The 22,837-nt window shown below is 50.8% G+C and overlaps 3 protein-coding genes across 4 annotated transcripts in view; 1 reads left to right on the top strand and 2 right to left on the bottom strand.

Moving 5' to 3' along the window:
* LOC138824885 (uncharacterized) overlaps positions 1 to 4,452 on the bottom strand; it is a 59,031-nt gene extending 54,579 nt beyond the window's left edge. The window contains exon 1 of the mRNA XM_070019325.1: positions 3,812 to 4,452. The gene's annotated coding sequence lies outside the window, so the exon portion shown is untranslated. The remainder of the gene's footprint in view (positions 1 to 3,811) is intronic.
* LOC138824500 (platelet glycoprotein IX-like) lies at positions 2,018 to 3,314 on the top strand. Its single transcript, XM_070018373.1, has 2 exons — positions 2,018 to 2,053; positions 2,754 to 3,314. The coding sequence occupies exons 1-2, from the start codon at positions 2,027 to 2,029 to the stop codon at positions 3,312 to 3,314; spliced, it is 588 nt and encodes a 195-aa protein (XP_069874474.1). The 5' UTR covers positions 2,018 to 2,026.
* Positions 4,453 to 6,227: 1,775 nt separating the features above from the next.
* LOC138824884 (ras-related protein Rab-43) overlaps positions 6,228 to 22,837 on the bottom strand; it is a 29,496-nt gene continuing 12,886 nt past the window's right edge. For both annotated transcript variants that reach the window (XM_070019315.1, XM_070019316.1), the window contains exons 2-3: positions 14,280 to 14,463; positions 6,228 to 10,187 (exon numbers count right to left, since the gene is read on the bottom strand). In XM_070019315.1, coding sequence (XP_069875416.1) covers positions 9,937 to 10,187; positions 14,280 to 14,463 — 435 coding nt within the window. In that variant the 3' untranslated portion in view covers positions 6,228 to 9,936. The remainder of the gene's footprint in view (positions 10,188 to 14,279; positions 14,464 to 22,837) is intronic.

Raw genomic sequence — 22,837 nt, 5'->3', positions numbered from 1 at the left:
ACCACCTGCCAGCACAATATGAGGCACAAACTGGTTGTTTATTTCTGACAATAAACAATTACATTTGTAACTTATATCAAATCATATTGGAAACACCACACACATAAACTTATAAGTCGCACTGCTGTAAGCCCCTCATCTGAGAGACAGCACAGCCCTGAGACTGTCGGGCGCCTGGCACACCGACCCATCACACATCACTCAGGGAGAACCGCACAGCAAAGGCCCTGCTTCTACCCTGGACTCCAACTGAGCCAGCTTTTCCTACTTGCCATGCAGACTTCTGATGAGGAACTGCTCTGCCACTTAGACCTGCTCCCAAAAGCTGTGCTCACAACAGCTTTACACCAGAGGTTCATAAAACTTCTTTCCAGGCCCTATAGAGAAGTCTCCTTGGGTTTGGGGTGTTTTTGTCTTGATTTTTTTTTAATGCTTTTATCACCTCTTTGTGCCTTCCCTACAATGCTCTGACCTCTGCAGCCTCTCTCTTTCTTAACCCACTCAGCCATATGTTCCATAATTAGTAAATAAAAAATTAGAATAGTGAAACCTGTGTTTGCTAATGGCTCCTAGCTAGCAGGTGAAATCAGTAACACTTGGTATATTAAAGGCAACAAAACTAGTAAGTGTGGGTGATGGTGGCTCACACTTATAATCCTAGCTACTAAGGAGACAAAAGCCAGCCAGGCAGGGAAGTCTGTGAGACCTTTATCTCCAACTAACCAGCAAAAACCTGTAAGTGGAGCTCTGGCTCAAGTGGTAGAGCATTAGCCTTGAGCAAAAAAGCTCAGGGGTTGGGAAGTAGCTTAGTTTGTTTTGTTTTTTTGGGGGGTCCGTTTGTGGGGCCTGAACTCTGGGCTTGGGCGCTGTCCCTCAGCTCTTCAGCTCAAGGTTAGTGCTCTACCACTTGAGCCACAACGCTACTTCCGGCTTTTTTCTTTTTGCTTATGTGGTGCTGAGGAATCGAACCCAGGGCCTCATGCATGCAAGGCAAGTGCTTTACCACTGAGCCACCTTCCCAGACCAGGGAAGTAGCTTAGTGGTAGAGTGCTTGCCTAGCATGCATGAAGTCCTGGGTTCGATTCCTCAGTACCCATAAACAGAAAAAGCCAGAAGTGGAGCTGTGGCTTAAGTGGTAGAGTGCCAGCCTTGAGCAAAGAAGCTCAGGGACAGTGCCCAGGCTCTGACTTAAGTCCCCAGGACTGACAAAAAATAAAGCTCAGGGATCGTGTTCAGGCCCTGAGTTCATGCTCCAGGACTAGCACACACAAATAAAACTTGATATGATATGTGATTTATTATAATTCTACAAATTCTGGCATTGTGGAATAACACAAGTGTGTCTCTTTCTTTTTTTTTTTTTTTTTTTTTTTTTTTTTGTCGGTCGTGGGGCTTGAACTCTGGGCCTGGGCGCTGTCCCTCAGCTCTTCAGCTCAAGGCGAGCGCTCTACCACTTGAGCTACAGCGCCACTTCTGGTTTTCTGGTGGTTTATTGGAGATAGGAGTCTCACGGTCTCTCCTGCCCGGGCTGGCTTTGAACCACGATCCTCAGATCTCAGCCTCCTGAGTAGCTAGGATTACAGGCGTGAGCCACCAGCGCCTGGCTAAGTGTGTCTCTTTCTATTCACTATCTGTCCTTAAAATTCCAGCCTGTCCAGGCACCAGTGGCTCATGCCTGTAATCCTAGCTACTCAGCAGGCTGAGATCTGAGAATTGTGGTTCAAAGCCAGCCCCGGCAGTAAAGTCCACAAGACTCTCATCTTCAATAAACCAACAGAAAACCAGAAGTGGCCTGCGGCCTATGGCGCACTGGAGGAAGGTGGGTCTCCCTCCATAACCTGGCCACAGCCTGTGGTTCTGGACATGTAGCCCTGGGACGGGAGGAGATGATATGCCCTCCTTTGGGGCTGCACTCGGGGGATAGGGCAGGCTATTTTCATCATTTCCTTCCTCTCTGAAGTGGCAGCCCTCGCTGATGAGCTAGCTCCTACTGCACTGCCCGCTGCCAGGGAGCACAGACCACAGGATGAGGAGTTCAACCCAAGCCCTGCAGGTACGTGCAGCCCTCCTACCCAGGGTGGCCTCCACGCTGACTCCCTACTAGAAGGGGGGAGGGGGGCAGACTTTTTCTAAGCTATCACTGGCTCCTTGGCTGAATGAAGATGGATTGATCGGTTGAGTGACTACTGCTGTGAAGGGTCCTGGTGGGGAGCTGGGCCTGACAAGGGGACCGCTCCCCACCCAGGCCCTCAGCGAAGGCCACAAAGCAGACAGAAGGCTGCAGTGGCTCCTGGTGACCCTGAGCAAGCTGCTCTCCCTCCCAGACCTCCATTTCCCAATTCTAAGCATGAGTCTAGACAACTGGCTTTCCAGACAGGCCCCTGGGACTCCATCCCGCACCTCACAGAACACCCTTCTGCAGTTTTCTGCATGGCGTGTTGTGGGACAGGGTACTTAGCACAGCTGAGCTGTGGAGAACTATGATGGTTCGAACCATCTGTGGAGGGTTCTACCCTAGCCTGGGCCTGGCTGAGGCCTGGGGCTGGGTGTGGCTAAGAAGCACTGTGCAGTCTTTCAGAGCCGGGATCTTGGCAGGAATCCCTCCGTCCTCTACCATGCCACCACCCAAGCAGGGCCTTCTAGGGACCAGAAAGGTCCTCCCCCTCCCACAACACACGCCGGTGGTCTGCCCCCTCTCAGCTTCCGCCCCATGTCACAGAGGGGGCTGAGGCCTGGACGTTGCTCTCCCCCAGCCCGCCCGCCTGGCGCCCGCCCGGAGGCTCCTGTTCCTGCTCTGGCTGGTGTCGTCGAGGGCCGCCCAGGCCTGTCCTGCAGCCTGCACCTGCCAGGCCTTGGAGACGATGGGGCTGAGAGTTGACTGCGAGGGACGGGGGCTTACAGCCCTGCCTGCCCTGCCAGCCCACACGCGACAGCTCCTGCTGGCCAACAACAGCCTGCGCTCGGTGCCCCCGGGTGCCTTTGACCACCTGCCCCAGCTGTGGCACCTGGACGCCACAGGGAACCCCTGGCACTGTGACTGCAGCCTCGCCTACCTGCATCTCTGGCTGGAGGACCATATGCCCGAGGCCCTCATGCAGGTCCGCTGCGCCAGTCCAGACCAGGCTGCACACCGCCCGCTGGGCCGGCTGACAGGCTATGAGCTGGGCAGCTGTGGCTGGCAGCTGCCGGCATCCTGGGGCCACCCAAGGTTCTGGTGGGACCTGGCACTGGTGGCCATGGCTGTGCTGGGCCTGGCTCTCCTCGCTGGGCTGTTGCGCTCTTGCAGAGAGCCCATGACCCCGACTCCAAAGTGACCCATGCCAGCAGGCCGGGCCAGAGGAGCCTCCAGCGCTCACAGGCCTGGGCAGCCCAAAGTGGGGCTGACAAGCAGCTTCGTATGAGAGCAAAAACCTTACTTGTGTCTGAGGACTGAGTCTGGCTCCTTTTTGAATGGCAGGTTTCTTTTGTTTTAACCAAGCGTGAGTGCAGCAACTCTGTGGCTCCCATTTCCCACCATCTCTGGGTCCTGTGATTCCGGCTCTCACAGGCTCATTGGTCTCTTCACAAGCCCCTCCAGTGACGGCCAGGCCACACCCACCCACATCCAGCCCTCCAGTGCTTGCTGCCAGAGCAGTGTGAGCTGCACTGCAGGTCCTGGGGTAGGGAGCAACTCCATGAAGAGAAACACCTTGAAAGGCACATCACCTTTCTTGTGTGCCCCTGCCCACCACACCTTGGACACAGCGTGGCTGCCCAGGCTCACTGTCCTCCTCTCCCACCTCTCTGTTCTTCAGTACAGGCAGAAACCCACCTTGTCTCATAGGAAAGATCTCTCCTCCAAGCTCTGATGCCAGCTACCTCCAAACAGGTCCCTCCTATCCCAAACAATAGGCATCACATGCTACCAGTGTCACAATTCTCTCCCTCTAAGATTCTGTGCCGCTGTCAAAATGGCCCCTGTGGCTGACAAGCCCGGCAGCTCCCAGGCTGTGGGGAGGGGAAGCCGGGTGGCCTCCTTCCTGCACACTCCTTGGTCACAATGTCCTGAGTCACCATGGGCAACTGGACCCAGCACTGAACTGTCTAAACAGGACTTTCCTGCTGGACGCCACTGGCTCATACCTGTCATCCTAGCTATTCAGGAGGCTGAGATCTGAGGATCTCAGTTCAAAGCCAGGCCAGACAGAAAAGGCCATGAGACTCTTTTTGTTTTGTTTCAGTCATGGGCCTGAACTCAGGGCCTGAGCACTGTCCCTTAGCTCTTCAGCTCAAGGTGAGTGCTCTACCACTTAAGCCACTGTGCCACTTCCAGTTTTCTGGTGGTTTATTGGAGTTTCACAGCTTTTTATTGGAATTTCACAGCTTTTCCTGCCCAGGCTGGCTTTGAACTGCAATCCTCAGATCTCAGCTTTCTGAGTAGCTGGGATTACAGGCATGAGCCACCTGCACCCGGCCCCATGAGACTTTTATCTCCAATTAACCACAGAAAACCAGAAGTGGCGCTGTGGCTCAAGTGGTAGAGCACTTAACTTGAGCTGGAGATGTGAGGGACAGAGCCCAGGCCCACAGTTCAAGCCCCATGAGCGACAAAAACAAACAACTATCTTCATTAATTATCCCCAGTATTTTTTCATAGTGGTAGAAACCTAACACACAGTAATTTATAAACAATAATTTATTTCTCACAGTTCAAAAGGCTGGTGAATCTGAGATTAAGGGAGCAGCATTTGGTGTCTGGCTGGGGTTGGGGGCAGCACTCATACTAGTCCTGTGTAGACCCTGACCTCTTCCAGCAGGACACCACTCACACTAGCCCTGTCTACACACTGACCTCCTCCTGCAGGCTGGAGTTGGGCAGGCCTGTGAACGGGGTCTTTTTTTGTTGTTGGTTGTGGGTGCTGAGCTCTGGGGTTGGGCTCTGTCCCTCAGCTCTTCAGCTTAAGGCTAAAGCTCTTGAGCCACAGCACCTCTTTGGCTTTTTTCTGCTTATATGGTGCTGAGGAATCAAACCCTAGGGCCTCATGCATGGGAGGCAAGTGCTCTACCACTGAGCCACCTTCCCAGCCCCAAACTTGGGCTGGGGGGCGGGGGGGTCTTAATAATGTCCTTCTGAGCTCCAAGACTGGACATGGAACTCTCCCAGACATGAAAATTAGGCCTGCCTGCCCATGTGTCTACTAGCCAGATGATATCTTGAATGTGTCTTGAGTTCTAGCCAGTGCAGCTGCCTGGACAGAGGTCCTGTGTGGCACCGAGGGATCCAGCCTTCATACGCTAATGGGATTTGTCTTCCAAGGGGCACAGTGAAGCTGGGGGCACCTTCTGTCAGGCAGTCCTTCTCTGTAGCCTCTCTGGAGACTGAGGGCTCCAGCCTTCATACACTAACCCCCTGGAATGCAGGACTGACCAGCAAGAGCTGGTCACCGGTCACCGGATCCAAAGAGGAGACCTTCCCCATGGTGGGCCCTAGCCAGGGCCGATGGCGGCTGGTCTGCTGCAGTTAGGCCAGTCCACCTCAACGGGGCTGGGCAGGTCACAGCCCCGTCTTCTGGAAGCCCCCTTTCAGCACAGGGCTGTCGGAGAATGAACCAGGTTACCAGGATGGTGAATGGCACGGAGGGCGTGGCTCTGCTCTCTGCCGGGAACCGAGGAGCAGGCTGGCTGCACAGGGGCTCTCAACCAGATTCTGAATGATGGCTCTACTTTCCCCTGCTGACAGCCCCAGCACCCAAGAGGCCTCCCCAATTCAACCAGCTAAGTAGCTGTGGGCCCAGAAAAGGGTGCTGGCTTGTCCAGGGTTTATAACCCCCTGCCAGCCTTCCCTCTCCCTTTTTTGTGGTTGGTTGTGGGGCTTGAACTCAGGATCTGAGCACTGTCCCTGAGCTCTTTGTTCAAGGCTAGAGCTCAACCACTTCTGGTTGTCTGGTGGTTAACTGGACCTGAATCCATGGACTTTCAAGCCCAGGCTGGCTTTGAACTGCAACCTGAGTAGCTGGGGTTACAGGTGTGAGCCAGGCGCCTGGTGAGTCAGCCTCCTCTGCTCAGGGGTTGTAGGTGCTTCTTGCTCTTAGGGGTCCAGCTGAGGAATCTCAGCAGTGCCAGGCAGGCACTGGGCTGGTGAACCTCCACCTCCCAGTCCTCCCCAGGCCTGGAGACCAGCTCCGACAAGGTCTTGGGCAGAAACATTTAATAGCTGAGGAACACATATACGCTGGCTCTCCAAAGTCTCCAAAAAGGCAACTTTCCATGTTTTAAAAACACTTGATACAAAGACATATATTCATAAATAGATAACATGAAAATATCCCAAATTGAAATGGCATCCTCGGGCCGGCAAAGCACCAGGCCACCGACCCTCCAAGGCTGGAGAGCCCTGCTGGGGAAGCCCTCCTGGGGGAGAGCAAGAGAATTCAATGTGAATCAGGATCTTCTTCCTACAGCCCCCACACCGGGTCCTGTGACCCTGGAGAGTCCAGAAACCTCCAACCCAGCAAAGAGCCAGCCTCCACCTGCTGCTGTGTTATTATAAACAAGGCAAGATTACCACGCTCTCACCCCAGAGGCCCTGGGCTGCAGTGAGCCTGCCAAGCCTGCCACTGGGAAGGGGGCCAGTCCGCTCTCTCAGTTCGTTTTCTCACTGAAGCCCAAGTCCCCTTTGACAGAGGCCCCTCCACAGGAAACTGGCTTCAGCCAGACTCCAGGGACCTTGTAGGTCTGAGGGTGGTGAGGAGTCTGCTCTCAGAAATCTGCCCTGCCAGGGCTGGGAAGATGACTCTGTGGTAGAGCGCTTGTCTTGCATGCATGAGGCCCTGGGTTCGATTCCTCAGCACCACATAAGCAGAAAGAAAAAAGCCGGAAGTGGTGCTGTGGCTCAAGTGGTAGAGTACTAGCCTAGAGCTGAGGGACAGCGCCCAGGCCCAGAGTTCAGGCCCCATGACTGGACCCTCCTCCCCCCCAAAAGAAAAATCTGTCCTGCTGATCACTCCTTGGATTCTGGCTCAGGCTTGGTAAGCAGGAGGGGCAGGTGGGGCGCCAGGGGTCTGGACTGGGGAGCCCCAGGTGCCAGACGGCAGGGCGCACCACCTCTTGTGCTCTGAATCCGGTATGAGCCTCTAGACTGGCCACATGGCAACCTATCTTGGGCCAACGGCAACAAGGTGTTTGTGGCTGGACAGGACAGGGTGGGCTGAGAGAGGCGGGCAGAACAGCCATCAGAGCAGCCTGGAGTGGGGCTGCTCCCCTCTGGACCGCGAGAGCAGGGGTTCACTTAACCCACAATCTAACACCTTGGCTTTGAGAAAAAAGGAGAAAGATGGGCCTTGCTACAGGAGCTAAGAAACCACTAATGCTGGGCGGTGGTGCTCAAGCCTGCAATCCCAGCTACTCAAGAGACTGAGATCTGAGAACCAGCTTGAAGCCAGCCTGGGCAGGAAAGTCCATCAGACTCCTAGCTCCAAATAGCCACCAAAAAAGCCAGACATGGAGCTGCGGCTAAAGTTGTAGAACGCCAGCCTTGTGAAAGCTCAGATCCTGATTAAAAGCCCCCAAACAGGCCTCCAGCCCTAGAGGGGGTAAGGGCGGTGCCCAGGGTGACAGGTGACCCTCAGCCCTAGAGGAGGAAAGGCAGTATCCAAGGTGACAGGTGACCTCCAGCCCTGCGGGGAAGGGCGGTACCCAGGGTGACAGGTGAACCCCCAAGGCAGAAGCCACAGTCCCTGTGAACTGAACTGCAGTGGGCAGCACACAGCAGTGAGTATGATGCTACCTGTGGCCTGATGCTGGACTCACGCCAGGTGCAGGTCCAGACCCCGGCGCCCTCACACCAGCAAGGCTGGTGTTAATGCCTGGCCCCTGGGTTGGAAGCCCAGCTGACCTTGTTATCCAGAGGCACTAGCCACTGCCACGATGGTGGGGCTGGGGAAGGCGCTGTCTGTGGGGCACAGCGTTGCAGGTGAGCGGGGACCCTGAATGGCCTGACAGGCACTGGGCCCTGGCTGTGGCCAGACTGCCACGCCGGGGCTTTGGGAGGCTCCCTATCAGTAGATTGAGAGTGAAAGCAGGAAGTGGGGGCCTGGGCCCCACCTGGCTTCACTGGGCCACGTGAGCCCGCAGCCTGTGCCTGCACACAGGTGCAACCCTACTTTGACCACTCCTTGGGCGGGGCCAGCCTGCCTTCTCTCCAGAACCAGGCCTGGCCTTCTCAGCAAAGGGAGCTGTTTCAGACCAGTGTGGGGAGGGGCCGAGCCCGGCCCTCCTGGCCAGGTTCAGGGTGGGAGCTCACTCTTTTTTTTTTTTTTTTTTTTTGTCGGTCGTGGGGCTTGAACTCTGGGCCTGGGCGTTGTCCCTCAGCTCTTCAGCTCAAGGCTAGCGCTCTACCACTTGAGCTACAGCGCCACTTCCGGTTTTCTGGTGGTTTATTGGAGATAGGAGTCTCACGGTCTTTCTTGCCCGGGCTGGCTTTGAACTGCGATCCTCAGATCTCAGCCTCCTGAGTAGCTAGGATTACAGGCGTGAGCCACCAGCGCCCGGCTTGGGAGCTCACTCTTGAGTCTGTGCATTCCATCTCTGGAGGCCCTCACTGAGCAGTGTGAAAAGGCAGAATGGCTGACACAGAGGCCCTGGGCCGGGCTTGGGAAAAGCAGCTCCTCAGCCCCAGGACCTTTCCCCGTGACCTGAGCCTCCACTCTTTCCAGAGACTCTGCCTTCTGCTCTCTGACCTCAGCACCCAGCACAGGCTGAAGACCACTGGCCACACACTCAGCCCAGTGTGAAGCTGACCGTGCCAGAAGAGATTCTGTACATGAGTAAGGAGGAGCCTCAGACACAATAACAGGGCTTCTTTCTTCTTGCTTCTGTTTTCTTGTTTTGTTCTGGTACTGGGGATTGAACCAGGTCCTGTGAATGCTAAGCATCAGCCACACCCTCTCCAATCTTTTTTTTTTTTTTTTTTGGTTGGTCATGGGGTTTGAACTCTGGGCCTGGGCGCTGTCCCTCAGCTCTTCAGCTCAAGGCGAGCACTCTACCACTTGAGCCACAGCGCCACTTCCGGTTTTCTGGTGGTTTATTGGAGATAAGAGTCTAACGGTCTCTCCTGCCCGGGCTGGCTTTGAACTGTGATCCTCAGATCTCAGCCTCCTGAGTAGCTAGGATTACAGGCGTGAGCCACCAGTGCCAGGCTCCCCCAATCTTCTTTTACCTCAAGTTTTCACTTCCCACCTTAACCCCCACCCTTCGGAGAAACTGCTGGAAGACTAGCTGGTTTTTCAACCTGACTGGTACAATTTTGGCCCCAAGCCAGCAGACAGTCCCTAGCTGGCTATGGCCATGACCCCACACTTGTGCAGATGAAAATGAGAAGCTTCATGGAAAACCACAAGAACCCAAGAGGTCTTGATAAGGCAATGAGCCAGGCCCCAGCAAGCATCTCTAGAGAGCTCAAGCTGGCAGTGAAGGCAGATAGCCGCTCCTGCTGGGACATGCCCAGGCATCCCTGGGCAGGGCTCAGGCACCACGATCCTGGTCTGGTCGCCCTTGCTCCTGGTGCTCCAGGTGGAGGGTCTGTAGGAACTGAGGACTGGCTACATCCCGGGAGAGTAGCCGCAGCAGCCAAGGTTGCAATGGTCAAAACCAGCAAGTGAAGGATGGAGGCCAGGTCTCCTGCCCCTGAGGTCCCATTAAAGGGCTCACAACAGTCCTGGAATGTGAACAACAATGAGAGGCCCCAAGCTGGCTTGCAGGATGGGTCACCGTTCCCCTCTGCCAAGAGGCCCCTGCAAGGGGGGCCCTGTGGCCCCTTCCCACCACGTATCCACACCAGGGTGCAGAACACCAGGGCTGACACAGCAGCAGTTGAATGGCTGGGGCCCTACAAGAGCAGACTCCACAGGCCAGAGAGAAAGGTGGCTCAGCCCCTGGCCTGCTGGCCCTGTGCCCTGGTCAGCACCCACAGCCCCAGCTTTCCCCAATGTCCTTGCTGTCCAGCTGGATGTGGTCGGTACTCTTCTCACTGAACATGGGGCCCCCGTGCCTCATGATGAGCTCGGTGGCCACCCTCGTGAAGGCCTCGTCCACGTTGCTCGAGTCCTTGGCAGAGGTCTCAATGGCACACAAAATGTCGTAGTGTTCTGCTAGGCTCTGAGCCTCAGCCAGGGGGACTTCCCGGAGCTCAGCGAGGTCCAACTTGTTTCCTGAAAGAAAAGCTGGGTGTAGGTGTGGCCTGGGGAGCCCACTGAGATCCACCCTGCGATCCACCTGCGCTTTGCAGTGAGCAGCACAATGCAGAGCCATCCTGAGGAGCACACAGCCCTCTGCTCAGTGGTGCTAAGTGCAGCCTGTGAGGACTGCAGAGCCCTTCGAGAGCTCACCAATACCCTGGTCCTTGGCCTGCTAAAACTAAACATTTCTGAATATGGCAACCCATCTTTCTTAGTCTTTCTTATTTTAACAAAAGTGGGTTCTCATCTGCTGCCCAGACCAGCTTCTAGCTCTTGGGTGCCGGAGCCCCTTCCACAGCATAGTTGGGACTATGAGTGTGCCACTGTACCCAGATGCCTTTCTATTCTAAAGTTCTTACTCTACCCTTCACTCTCTTACTTTGCTTTTTTAAAACTGCTTCTTTTAAAGCTTACTTTGCAGGGCTAGGGATGGAGCCTAGTCTTCTGCACACCCTGTGCCTCGCCCTGCCTCCTCTGAGAGGAAGCCTGCTGTTTGATGAGAAGCACATGGAACTGTGGAGCTGCAGCTCCAGCCTCTGTCCTCGCTGCAGGAGCTCCAGTGAGCAGGTTTCCCAGGTCAAGTATGCCATGCTCAGGACAGGAGAGCAGGGCAATGTGGAAACGCTGGCACTTAAGAACCCCACAAATATGGAAAGGACAGAAATCTGGTGTTGCTATTTTTTTTTGTTTTGCTATAAGTTCATAACTATTATGTGTCCTCTTTTTGGGGGGGAGGGTTGGTTGTGGGGCTTAAACTCTGGGCCTAGGCACTGTCCTTGAGCTCTTCAGCTCAAGGCAAGTGCTCAACCACTTTAGCCACAGCACCACTTCCAGTTTTCTGGTATTTTATTGGAGATTAGTCTCACAGACTTTCTCAGATCTCAGCCTCCTGAGTAGCTAGGATTACAGGTGTGAATCACCAGCACTTGGCTCATGGACTTTCTTGCCTAGGCTGGCTTTGAACTGTGATCCTCAGATCTCAGCTTCCTTCTCAGCTGGGGTTACAGGCATGAGCCACTGTTGCCTGGCTTTGGGTTTTTTTATTTTTGAAATGGGGTCTTGCTACGCTGCCCAGGTTAGCCTCAAACTCCTAGGATGTAGTGATCTCCCTGCTTCGGCCTCCTTAGTAGATGTGGACACCCTCATTGTAGGCATGAGACACTGGCATCCAGCTTGAGTTGCTTTCTAAGAAAATGTTAGTATTTGTAGATGTGAAAATACTATTTTTTTTTTTTTTTGGGTCCAGTTGTGGGGTCTGAACTCTGGGCTTGGGCGCTGTCCCTCAGCTCTTCAGCTCAAGGCTAGTGCTCTACTACTTGAGCCACAGTGCCACTTCTGGCTTTTTTTTTTTTTTTTCTGTGTATGTGGTGCTGAGGAATCGAACCCAGGGCCTCATGCATGCAAGGCAAGCATTCTACCACTGAGCCAACTTCCCAGTCCCTGAAAATACTATTGCATATGTGTGTGTGTATGTATGTATGTATGTATATATGTGTATACACACACACACATATAATTTTTATTTTTGGCCTGTCTTGGGGCTTGAACTTAGGGCCTTGGGCACTGTCTGAGTTTCTTTTTGACCAAAGCTAGCACTCTACTACTTGAGCCACAGTGCTGCTTCAGGCTTTTTTCTGTGTATGTGGTACTGAGGAATCGAACCCAGAACTTCATGCATGCTAGGCAAGCACTCTACCACTAAGCAACATTCCCAGCCCTGCTTATGTAATTTTAAATATCTGTGTTTTATAGACTTATGCTGTAATTGTTACAGAGGAAACAGTTTGGTGTCTGAGATTAGTACCAAAGTAATACAATGGAAAGGAGTGGCCAAAATGAACTCAACTGACAGTTACCAGAAGCAGGAGAGCAGGCACTGGGGACCTAGGATACTATTCTACCTTTTTTTTTTTTTTCCAAATTTTTTGTGATTAAGTGGTTACATAATTTCCCAAGTGTCACAGTATTGTGGCATAGTGATGCTAGTTAAAGTCATAAACACATTCTAACTTTCATGGAGCAAATTGTCTACCATGGTCTATAACATTTATGAGTTCTATGAGCTTTGTGATACAATAATTCTTCCACATTGGGTGATATGTACATTTCTTTTGTTTTGCATAGCATCAGCTGTTCTACTATTCTATTTTTTGCACTATGTAAAATGCACTATAATAGAATGTTTTCTAGAAATGTCCTATATAAAAGAAATGTGGTTGCCGGGCGCTGGTGGCTCACGCCTGTAATCCTAGCTACTCAGGAGGCTGAGATCTGAGGATCACGGTTCAAAGCCAGCCCGGGCAAGAAAGACCGTGAGACTCCTATCTCCAATAAACCACCAGAAAACCGGAAGTGGCGCTGTAGCTCAAGTGGTAGAGCGCTCACCTTGAGCTGAAGAGCTGAGGGACAACGCCCAGGCCCAGAGTTCAAGCCCCACGACCGACAAAAAAAAAAAAAAAAAAAAAAAGAAATGTGGTTGTCTCAAGTGGTAGAGTGCTAGCCTTGAGCAAAAATGTTCAGAGATAACACCTAGGCCCTGAGTTTAAACCCCAGAACAGGCAGGAGTGGGTGCGCACACACACGTGTACACACACATGTACACAACACACACACACACACACACACACACACACACACACACACACACACACACACACACACACACACACACACACGAGCAGCTGAGCCAGACAAGGCAGCTCTGCTCCTGCCAGGGATCTGGGTCTGGAGTGTACTTCCATGCCCTATGGAAGGCTAGCCAGGAATACTGGCAGCAAAAGTAGGAAAACCGTCTTCCAGGCCAGCCTAGGCAAAAAGCAAGGATCTATCTGAAACAAAGCTAAAGCTAAAAGGGAGAGAGGTGTGGCTAAAATGGTAGGGTGCCTATCTAGCAAGCATGAGACCCTGAGTTCAAACCCTGGTGCCACCAAAAAACAAAAATCAAAAATGTACATCCATGGGCCCTAACCTCCTGACTGAAGTAAGCCTACCACCTGCACTTTAACAAGCCTTCTAAGTGATTCTGAAACCTGCAAATGGCGGAGTATTCACAGGGAAGCTGGACAGAGAAACCCATTGAGTTGTGCTCAGCAAACTCAACTCAGACTCTACATCTTTGTGCTAACAGGCTGTGTAGAATTGGATAAATTGTTCCACTTTTTTTTTTTTGGGGGGGGGGGGTCAGTCGTGGGGCTTGAACTCTGGGCCTCGGTGCTGGTCCTCAGCTCTTCAGCTCAAGATGAACATTCTACCACTTGAGCCACAGCACTACTTCCTGTTTTCTGGTGGTTAAGTGGAGATAGGAGTCTCACGACTTTCCTGCCTGAGCTGGCTTTGAACTGTGAGCCTTAGATCTCAGCCTCCTGAGTTGCTAGGATTACAGGCGTGAGCCACGGGTGCCCGGCTCCACTTCTCTGAATCTCATCTCATCTCATCAGTGAGGAGGAGCCATGGTTAGGAGAGCTAAATCTCACGTCAACCCTGAGCACTAACACAGTGACCACTGCAAGGGTTGGGTCTGCAAAACCCAGGCTGCAGTCTAATTGCCACCATGAAGTGTGGCAGTACGCACTCAACCGTGCCGTTTAGCGGGGGAGGTGATGAAGGTGGGAGGTCTTCGGGACAGAATCCCCACGACACAAGACAAGCACACAAATGTACTTTGTTTCCTGCCATGGGACTGGTGCTACCTAGAATCTGCCGGCAAAAAAGCAATTACTAGATATAATTCTTGGTCTTGGACTTCCGGGACAGTAATCCACAATAAACCTATTTATAACTAACACAGTCTGTGGTATTGGTTTAGGAACAACAGAAAGTAAACTAAGTAAGACACATGGGCTGCAAAGCAAATTTCAGCTCCCCTTCTGTCCTCTAGGCTCATTTTTAAATCTAACTGTAAAGTGATTAGCGCGATTAGGCTCTACAAAATCATGTTGAACTTGAAGCTCACTCCTGTGTGGCTAGACTCAGCACTTCTGGACTTGAAAAGGAGAGAGGCAGAGGCACAGAGGTGAGCTTTATTGTCCCAAGGCCTCTGTGGGCTGCCTGGGGTTACCAGCTCACCAATCAGCAGCTGCACGATGTTAGAGCCTGCGTACTTCCTCACATCCTCAATCCAGTGAGGCACAGACAAGAAGGAACTCCTCTTGGTGATGTCATAGGCAAGGATGGCCCCGTTGGCACTTCGGTAGTAGCTCTGGGTGATGGTTCGGAATCGTTCCTGGCCAGCTGTGTCCCAGATCTGCAGCTGGAGAAAGAGGGAATCTTGGGTGAACTTGGTGTTACGTGTGGATCACAGGAACTACAGACCAATTCGGATAGCAGCTATTTCACTGGCCTTCAGAGGCAATAGCCCACAGGATCAAACTTCCTGAGTGCTTACAAGGCAATTCAGAGGCTGGGTGCCAGTGGTTTGGGCCTATAATCCTAGCTACTCAGAAAGCTGATATCTGAGCCGGGCGCTGGTGGCTCACGCCTGTAATCCTAGCTACTCAGGAGGCTGAGATCTGAGGATCGCGGTTCAAAGCCAGCCCGGGCAGGAGAGACCGTGAGACTCCTATCTCCAATAAACCACCAGAAAACCGGAAGTGGCGCTGTAGCTCAAGTGGTAGAGCGCTCGCCTTGAGCTGAAGAGCTGAGGGACAGCGCCCAGGCCCAGAGTTCAAGCCCCACGACCGACAAAAAAAAAAAAAAAAAAAAGAAAGCTGATATCTGAGGACTCTGGCTCAAAACCAGCCAGAAAGACAAATCTGAAAGTGTCTCATCTTCAGGAAGCAGCAAAATGCTGAAAATGAGTTGTGGCTCAATTAGTACATCAGCGATCACTGAAGAAGCCAAGCTAGAGTGTGAGGCCCTGAGTTCAAGACCCAGGACCAGCACAAAAAAGAAAAAGGAAATACAGATCATGGCTTTAAGTAGGCCTAGGAACATATGTCTGTGAGATTCTATCTCCAAAATAACCAGTAAAAAGCAGAGCTGGAGGCATGGCTAAAGTAGAAGAGTGCCAGCTAAGCAAGTACAAGGCCCTGAGTTCAAATACAAATGAACAAATGAAGAAAGGAAGAAAAGAGAGAGAGAGAAAGGAAAGAAAGAAAGAGAGAAAGAGAGGGAGGGAGGAAGGAAGGGAGGGAGGGAAAAGAAAAAAGAAAAGAAAGGGAGGGAGGGAGAAGAGAAAGAGAAAGGGAAAGGGAAAGGAAAGGGGAAGGAAGGAAGAAAGGAAGGAGGAGGGGGAGGGAGAGAGAGGGAGAGAAAGAGGGAGAGAGGGGGGGAGAGAGAGGGAGAGGGGGGGGGAGAGAGAGAGAGAGAGAGAGAGAGAGAGAGAGAGAGAGAGAGAGAGAGAGAGAGAGAGAGAGAGAGAGAGAGAGGTGCACTAGTGGATCACACCTATAATCCTAGCTACTCAAGAGATCTAAGGATCACAGTTTGAAGCCAATCCAGGCAGTAAAGTTCATAAGACTCTTATCTCCAATTAACCACCAAAAAAAAAGCAGAAGGGGCTGGGAAGGTGGCTCAATGGTAGAGCGCTTGCCTTGCATGCCTGAGGCCCTGGGTTCGATTCCGCAGCACCACATAAGCAAAAAGAAAAAAAAGCTGGAAGTGGCACTATGGCTCAAGTGGTAGAGTGCTAGCCTTGAGCTGAAGAGCTGAGGGACAGCACCCAGGCCCAGAGTTCAGGCCTCACAACCAGACCCCCCCCCCCAAAAAAACAAAACAGAAGTGGAGTTGTGGCTCAAGTGGTAAGAGTCCTAGCTTTGAGCAAAAAAAAGCTAAGGGACAGTGCCTAGGCCCTGAATTCAAACTCCACTACTAGTACAAAAAAAAAAAAAAAAAGACAAACAGTAAACTAAATAATACTCATAATTACAATAAATATAAATTCACTAAATGTCCAATTAAAAGCCATAAAAAGCAAGTAAAAGGCAAAACCTAAGCCAGGCGCCAGTGGCTCACAATTATAATCCTAACTACTCATGAAGCTGAGATCTGAAGATCATAGTTCAAAGCCAGACTGAGAAGGAAGGTTCAGGAGAGTCTTAGCTACAATTAACCACCAAAAAGCCAAGTAGAGCTGTGGCTCAAGTGAGAGCACTAGCCTTGAATAAAAAAGCTCAGGAAAAGCATCCAGGACCTGACACAAGAATTAATTAATAGTGAATATGTAGACATTTAACAAAAAACAAAATGACTTTTACTAACAGGAAAAATTAAGAGTTCAGATGAGCCAGGCATCAGTGGCTCACGGCTGTAATCCTAGCTACTCAGGAGGCTGAGATCTGAGGATTATAGTTCAAAGCCAGCCAAACTCTGTGAGACTCTTATCTCAAATAAACCACTGAGAAAACCTGAAGTAGCTCTGTGGCTCAAGTGGTAGAGCACTCGCCTTGAGCTGAAGAGCTGAGGGACAGCGCCTAAATCCAGAGATCAAGCTCGATGACGGACAAAACAAAAAAAGGAGATAAGATGGAAAGTAAAAAATAACAGCATATTTTTTTTTTTTTTTTTTTTGTGTCAGTCGTGGGGCTTGAACTCTGGGCCTGGGCGCTGTCCCTCAGCTCTTCAGCTCAAGGCGAGCGCTCTACCACTTGAGCTACAGCGCCACTTCCGGTTTTCTGGTGGTTTATTGGAGATAGGAGTCTCACGGTTTCCCCTGCCCGGGCTGGCTTTGAACCGCGATCCTCAGATCTCAGCCTCCTGAGTAGCTAGGATTACAGGCGTGAGCCACCAGCGCCCGGCATAACAGCATATTATTACAAAATTAAAAACTTGTACATTCACAAGACCAAAGGAGGATATTCTTAGGAGAGAAACACAAAGGTGCAATGGCCTATGTGCATCTGATCATTTATCAAAATGAACTCCAGGGAATAGAAATGAAGTTTTTTCCTTTGTTGCTGTTTTTGTTTTTATTTTGTCTTGTTTGTTCATTTATCTGTCCTTGGGAGGGTAAAGGGAGGCATAGAAATGGAAAGATAAAGGGTGAACAAATGCAGCTTTGGTACTCACTAAACACTATGTTAAAAATGAACGCCATACAACTGGAGGGTGGGGATGGGAGGGGAAATGGGGAGAGCGAGGGAAGGGGCAACAGTGTCCAAAAAGAAATGTGCTCTTCACCTGACATGTGACTGTAACCCCTCTGTACATTATGACCTTTATAATAACAATAAAAACAAACAGGTCAGGCTGGGAAGGTGGCTCAGTGGCCTTGCATGCATGAGGCCCTGGATTCGATTCCTCAGCACCACATAAGCAGAAAAAGCAGGAAGTGGCACTATGGCTCAAGTGGTAGAGCCCTAGCCTTGAGCTGAAGAGCTGAGGGACAGCGCCCAGGCCCAGAGTTCAGGCCCTACGACTGACAAAAACAAAAAACAAAAAACAAAAAACAGGTCTTCTGTTACAACCAATTAAAAAAAGAAAGGTATTCGTTGCCTAACTTATAAAACGATAACTCCTTTGTACATCACCTTTATAATAACAATTTTAAAAATACTTGTATATTATGCTAGGGATCTAACTCAGTGGTACAACACTTACCCAGAATGTGCTAGAACCTGAGTTTGGTTGGTAAAACCGCACGTGCACGTACACGCACATGCACACACACACACACACACACACACACACACACACACACACACACACACACACAGCTTGTGTACATCAAAGTATACCACCAAATGCGTACACACACACACACACACAGAGCTGGTGTGCATCCAAGTATACCACACTCAGGTTTAGTTATGAACAGCATTTACTAATGTTATTACTGATTACTGATGCAATCATTTGACATTACAAAGTGTTTACTAGAAATACTATAGCTAACAGACAAAAAAATCCTGCCCAAACTTACAGCCTAGTACATAAGATAAACAAGATATGTAAGATTAACAATATATAATAAGCTAGGGATAAGTATAAGCATTTACATTTATTAAGTATATGTATATATAAACTATGACTAAATAATAAAATAAAAGCGTGCTAGGTAACTGTAAGGAGGAAAAAAATAAGTAGGGAAAGAATACAATATGAGGAAGAGTGGAATGTCAGACAGGATGATGTAATGGCTTCATAGACCTAACTGTTGAGGGAAGATCTGAAGTAGTTAGTCATGTGGACACTACAAGAATATTCTTTTTTTTTGGTCATGGGGCTTGAACTCTGGGCCTGGGCGCTATCCCTCAGGTCTTCAGCTCAAGGCAAGCGCTCTACCACTTGAGCCACAGCACCACTTCAGGTTTTCTGGTGGTTTATTGGAGATAAGAGTCTCACAGACTTTCCTGCCCCGGCTGGCTTTGAACCATGATCCTCAGATCTCAGACTCCTGAGTAGCTAGGATTACAGGCGTGAGACACTGAGCCTGACATGAGAAATGTACTCTTTTCCTGACTTATATAACTGTAACCCCTCTGTACAACACCTTTATAACAATAGAAAGGAATATATATAAATTTAAAAAATTGTACAGGAAACTGAACTAAAGGGGTTAGGCATGGCTCTGGTGAGCCCCACAACTCATTAGCCTAGCCAAAGTCAAGGCCACCTGCTCACAGAAGAAACCAACCATGGGATGTCTGGCCAGCCTCGTTTTTCTCCCCTCCCCTCATACCCACACAACAGCAGGAGCCCTGGCCAGCCAATGCTGCAGCTGCATTTTAATGATCACCCCAGAAAGTGGGGTGCAGCAGACTCCCAGGCCTGAGTTCCATCCTCAGCAACAAACTCACTCACTAGAAATATCAGTTTGGCCGCTGGCTGGAGAATAGTCCTACAGTGGACTGCAAAGAAGGTGAGGGTAAAAGGAGCCTCAGTCTCTTGGCCCAAGTGCTTTCCATCATCCAGAAGAGGAAGGAGAAGCCAAGCCAAGAGAACCCTGCGTCCCAAGGAATAAGCATTCCCTCCCCAGGCAAGCTCACCATCTGGTAGTACCCAAGGGAAATAGGGGGGAAGAGAGGGTCTGCCACAGTGGCTGTTAGGAGATGCAGGCACCACCATACACACCAGGCAGAGACCTCCTACACTATCACGGGACAGTTCTGTGCCAGGCCCAGGGGCTCAGAAGCCCAGCAAACCAAGTCCCAGGGATCTGTGGGAGTCCTGGCTCTGTCACCCTCACCACAGCCCACAGAGGCTCTGACGGGTGCCCAGCACAGCCGAGGCACCTAAACTCCGAACAGTGGCTTCCTCAGCAAAGCCTGAGCGCACAGTCTGCAGCACACTTGTGATCTTCTGCCCAGTCCCCTCGCCTCTCTTCTCTTAGGTACCATGGGGTATTGTAGCAAGGTTCCCCTGCTGGATGTTGTCGTAGGCACGATCATGACCATTTCCTTTATTTCAACGAACACTTTCACCTATACTGAGAACTATTTCATGAGCATCCTCTTTTTTGCAGTACTAGAGATTTGACTCTAGGGCCTTGAGCATGGTAGATAAGCATTCTACCACTTGACTAAACCCCTAACTCTAGTTACACCTGTAACCCTAACTACTCAAGAGACAAATATCTGAAGGACTGTAGGTCAAAGTGAGCCTGGACAGAAAAGTCCATGAGACCCCATCTCCAAAATAACCAGCAAGCCAGGCTAGAGGCATGATTCAAGTGAAAGAGCACCAGCCAAGAAAGTAAGCCAAGCAAGCTGGAGGTCTTGAGTTCAAACCTTGGTACATGGGGAAAAAAACAAACACTAGTCCCATCCTATCCCTTAACCCCAACTTCTCTTTCCCTTTTTCTTTCTTTGTTTTCTTGGATACTAGGGACCAAATCCAGGACTTTGCACATTCTCACAAGCATTCTACAACTACACTACACCCCCAACCTAGACCCAACTGAACTATCTGGTGTACTTCACTGCATTGCCTCAAGACTTAAGAAAGCCTTCACTAGAGCTGTGAACCAAAAGAAATGTTTTCTGTATACATTTTTAAAAAAGAAATAAAGATAAGGCTATACTTCCTAAAGCAAATTCATTCTTGTGTGGGATGAAGATGGGACTGTAGAGCAGGAATTGGCCGAGGACACTCAGTATGTGACTCCAAACTTATCATTAAGAATGGGCTTTGAAGAAAGGCCCCTTCGGACAGCTCCACTCTCGAGAGTGGCCAGCACTGAGCCTGCACCGGGCAGGCCCTCCTCCGAACGTCAAGAGTCCAGAGGCGGGTTCAAGTGGTCAGGCAGGGGCTGCATGTTACAAGCCCCCAAGAGCAGTTCACACGTGTCATGGGGGTGGGTGGAAATCAATCTTGTGTAGTAACACCTCGTTTAAAAACAGTTAGTTCAGTTATAAGGCCTGTATAAAACCTTTCTGTCTCTCCTGACAGAAACAAAGGAAGAATCTGCTTGAAGTCTTGTCCTAAGTAAAAAAGGAGACAGTGGAAAATTCCTTACCTCTTCATCTTAGGGAGAAAAAACAAAAACACCTTGGAAAAGTTAATTCTCAGGACATACGTTGAAATGGTCACAGTGATCCACATACCCATTCCTGAGCTCTCCCTATGGTATCCTGGGAGGTGGTAGGGCAGGTTGGGATTGAGGGCCTCCTCCTACTGTGCTCTGTTCTTCAGGGGAGTTTGTCTGCAGGTCTGCAGATGCTGCAGAAACTCTCCTGTGTCATGTTATGTTACCTGGCCCACAGTCAGGCAGGTAGACATGTTACCCAATAGCTGGCTGGGGTCCTTCTAGTCTACCTAGAATCATGAGCAAGCAAGGAGAAATTCCTCCAGGGCCAAAAGTCCAGGGCCTGGAAGTGGCGCTGTAGCTCAAGTGGTAGAGCGCTTGCCTTGAGCTGAAGAGCTGAGGGACAGCGCTCAGGCCCAGAGTTCAAGCCCCACGACTGACAAAAAAAAAAAAAAAAAAGTCCAGGGCCTAGGGTCAACTACAGACCCAAAGGCTCACAGCTCAAAGCCCTGAGAGCTGAAGGCCTACTGCTCAAGGACTTAGCAGCTAGACTTACAGCTCTGGGCACTCATGTGGAAGGCTTAGTACTCTGGGCTTTAACCACCAGTGGCCCCCAGCACTGGTAGCTGCTGTAATCATAATCCTCACCTACCACTAGCAGTGAGCATCAGCAGCAGGTATCACCTACTAGTATATAACAGCTCTAACAGGATTCAGGAATCTGAACCCTTAGCTCCATAGCAACTCCTGTTACAATTCTCCAGCCCAGGCTGTTTAGAACACCTGGCAGCCCCTTGGAGCTCTTCCAGCCGCCAAGTCCTTCAGTTTTTCATCTCAGGCTCCTCACAACTCATCTCTTAGCCTCAGCTGTCCACCTCTCTCAACTTCTGCTGTCACTCATTGGTCTCTATCACCTCTGTTCCCCATCATTTCTGTTCTTGCCAATCTGTGAAACTATTTTTTTGGGGGGGTCCGGTCATGGGGCCTGAACTCTGGGCCTGGGCGCTGTCCCTCAGCTCTTCAGCTCAAGGCTAGCGCCCTACCACTTGAGCCACAGCTCCACTTCCGGTTTTTTGCTTATGTGGTGCTGAGGAATCGAACCCAGGACTTCATGCATGCAAGGCAAGCAGTCTACCACTGAGCCACCTTCCCAGCCCCTCTGTGAAACTCTTTAGCTGACCTCTCATTACTATTCCTACTTTCACTGTCTTCCACTACCAGCTCAGCCAAGCACAGTCTGCAAGCACAGTCTATCAGAGATGCTCCAGGACCCAAAGTGAACCCTATCCACCTCTCACATTAACCTCCTGTATCCTACCATTTGATCCTCGGATAGCACCCCGCCCTGGGGCTTCAGCCCAGCTTTGGGCCCTCCCATTTGTCCTTCTCCTCCAAGCTGCTCTGTAGAGGCATTAGCCTCTCAAGAACAAACAATGGCAAGCAGTCTTCTGGGGTTCCTAGACACAGCTGACCACTTTGCTTCCAGCTGCCTTCAGGTGGCCCTGCCAGCAGGTAGGCCTGGGAGTTTTCCATAGACTGGTCTCCACTACACTCCTGCCTTGAAGAGCCTACAGTCCTCTGTGTCCATCTGATACTCCAGGCAGGTGCCTGGACAAACACCCTCCACTCCTCTTGCACCGTGGCCCTGCATTGACACAGTATGGCATCTAAAGCCCCTTTCATGCTCCTCCTTAGGAATCACCTACCTTTCAGCGTTTCTCTGAGCCCTCATGCTTCCTCTGGGATGGCCTAGCCTGTGGTGTACCACTGCACAAATTCATGACCACTGTGAGGTCCCGCCCTGCAGGAACTGTAACTCATGAGAATATTCGGCCCTGCTGTTGCTACAGTGACCCTAAGTGTACCTGTCAGGCAAGGGGTCTGGTGCTTGGCTCAGAGACCCCAGTTACCATAGAGACGGCATTAACAGCCTCACACGCTAAGTACTTTTTATGTAACTGTTCCCTCAGCCAGCAGCGAATACCAAAAAACAGGGATTGCCTCTGAGTTACCTTTTTTCTTTGGCACTTGGAGCAGAGTTTAGGAGGGCAGGTACAAATAAACCAGGATCTAATCACAGCATAGTTATCTCCCTGACTTAAGCTGAAGTTCAGCCTCTAGACAACAACTTCAGCCTCCACAGACAGCCTTCCAGTTTAGAGGTATGCTTCCTTTCAGTCCTATCTACATTGCTGCTGCTCCTAACAGCTAAGGTCACTGG

The sequence above is a fragment of the Dipodomys merriami genome, unplaced genomic scaffold, assembly GCF_024711535.1.
Source record: "Dipodomys merriami isolate MVZ:Mamm:240054 unplaced genomic scaffold, mDipMer1.0.p SCAF_13, whole genome shotgun sequence".
In the NCBI taxonomy this organism is placed as follows: domain Eukaryota; kingdom Metazoa; phylum Chordata; class Mammalia; order Rodentia; family Heteromyidae; genus Dipodomys; species Dipodomys merriami.
The sequence above is the reverse complement of the archived record's forward strand: the minus strand, read 5'-3'. Positions and strand labels throughout refer to the sequence as shown.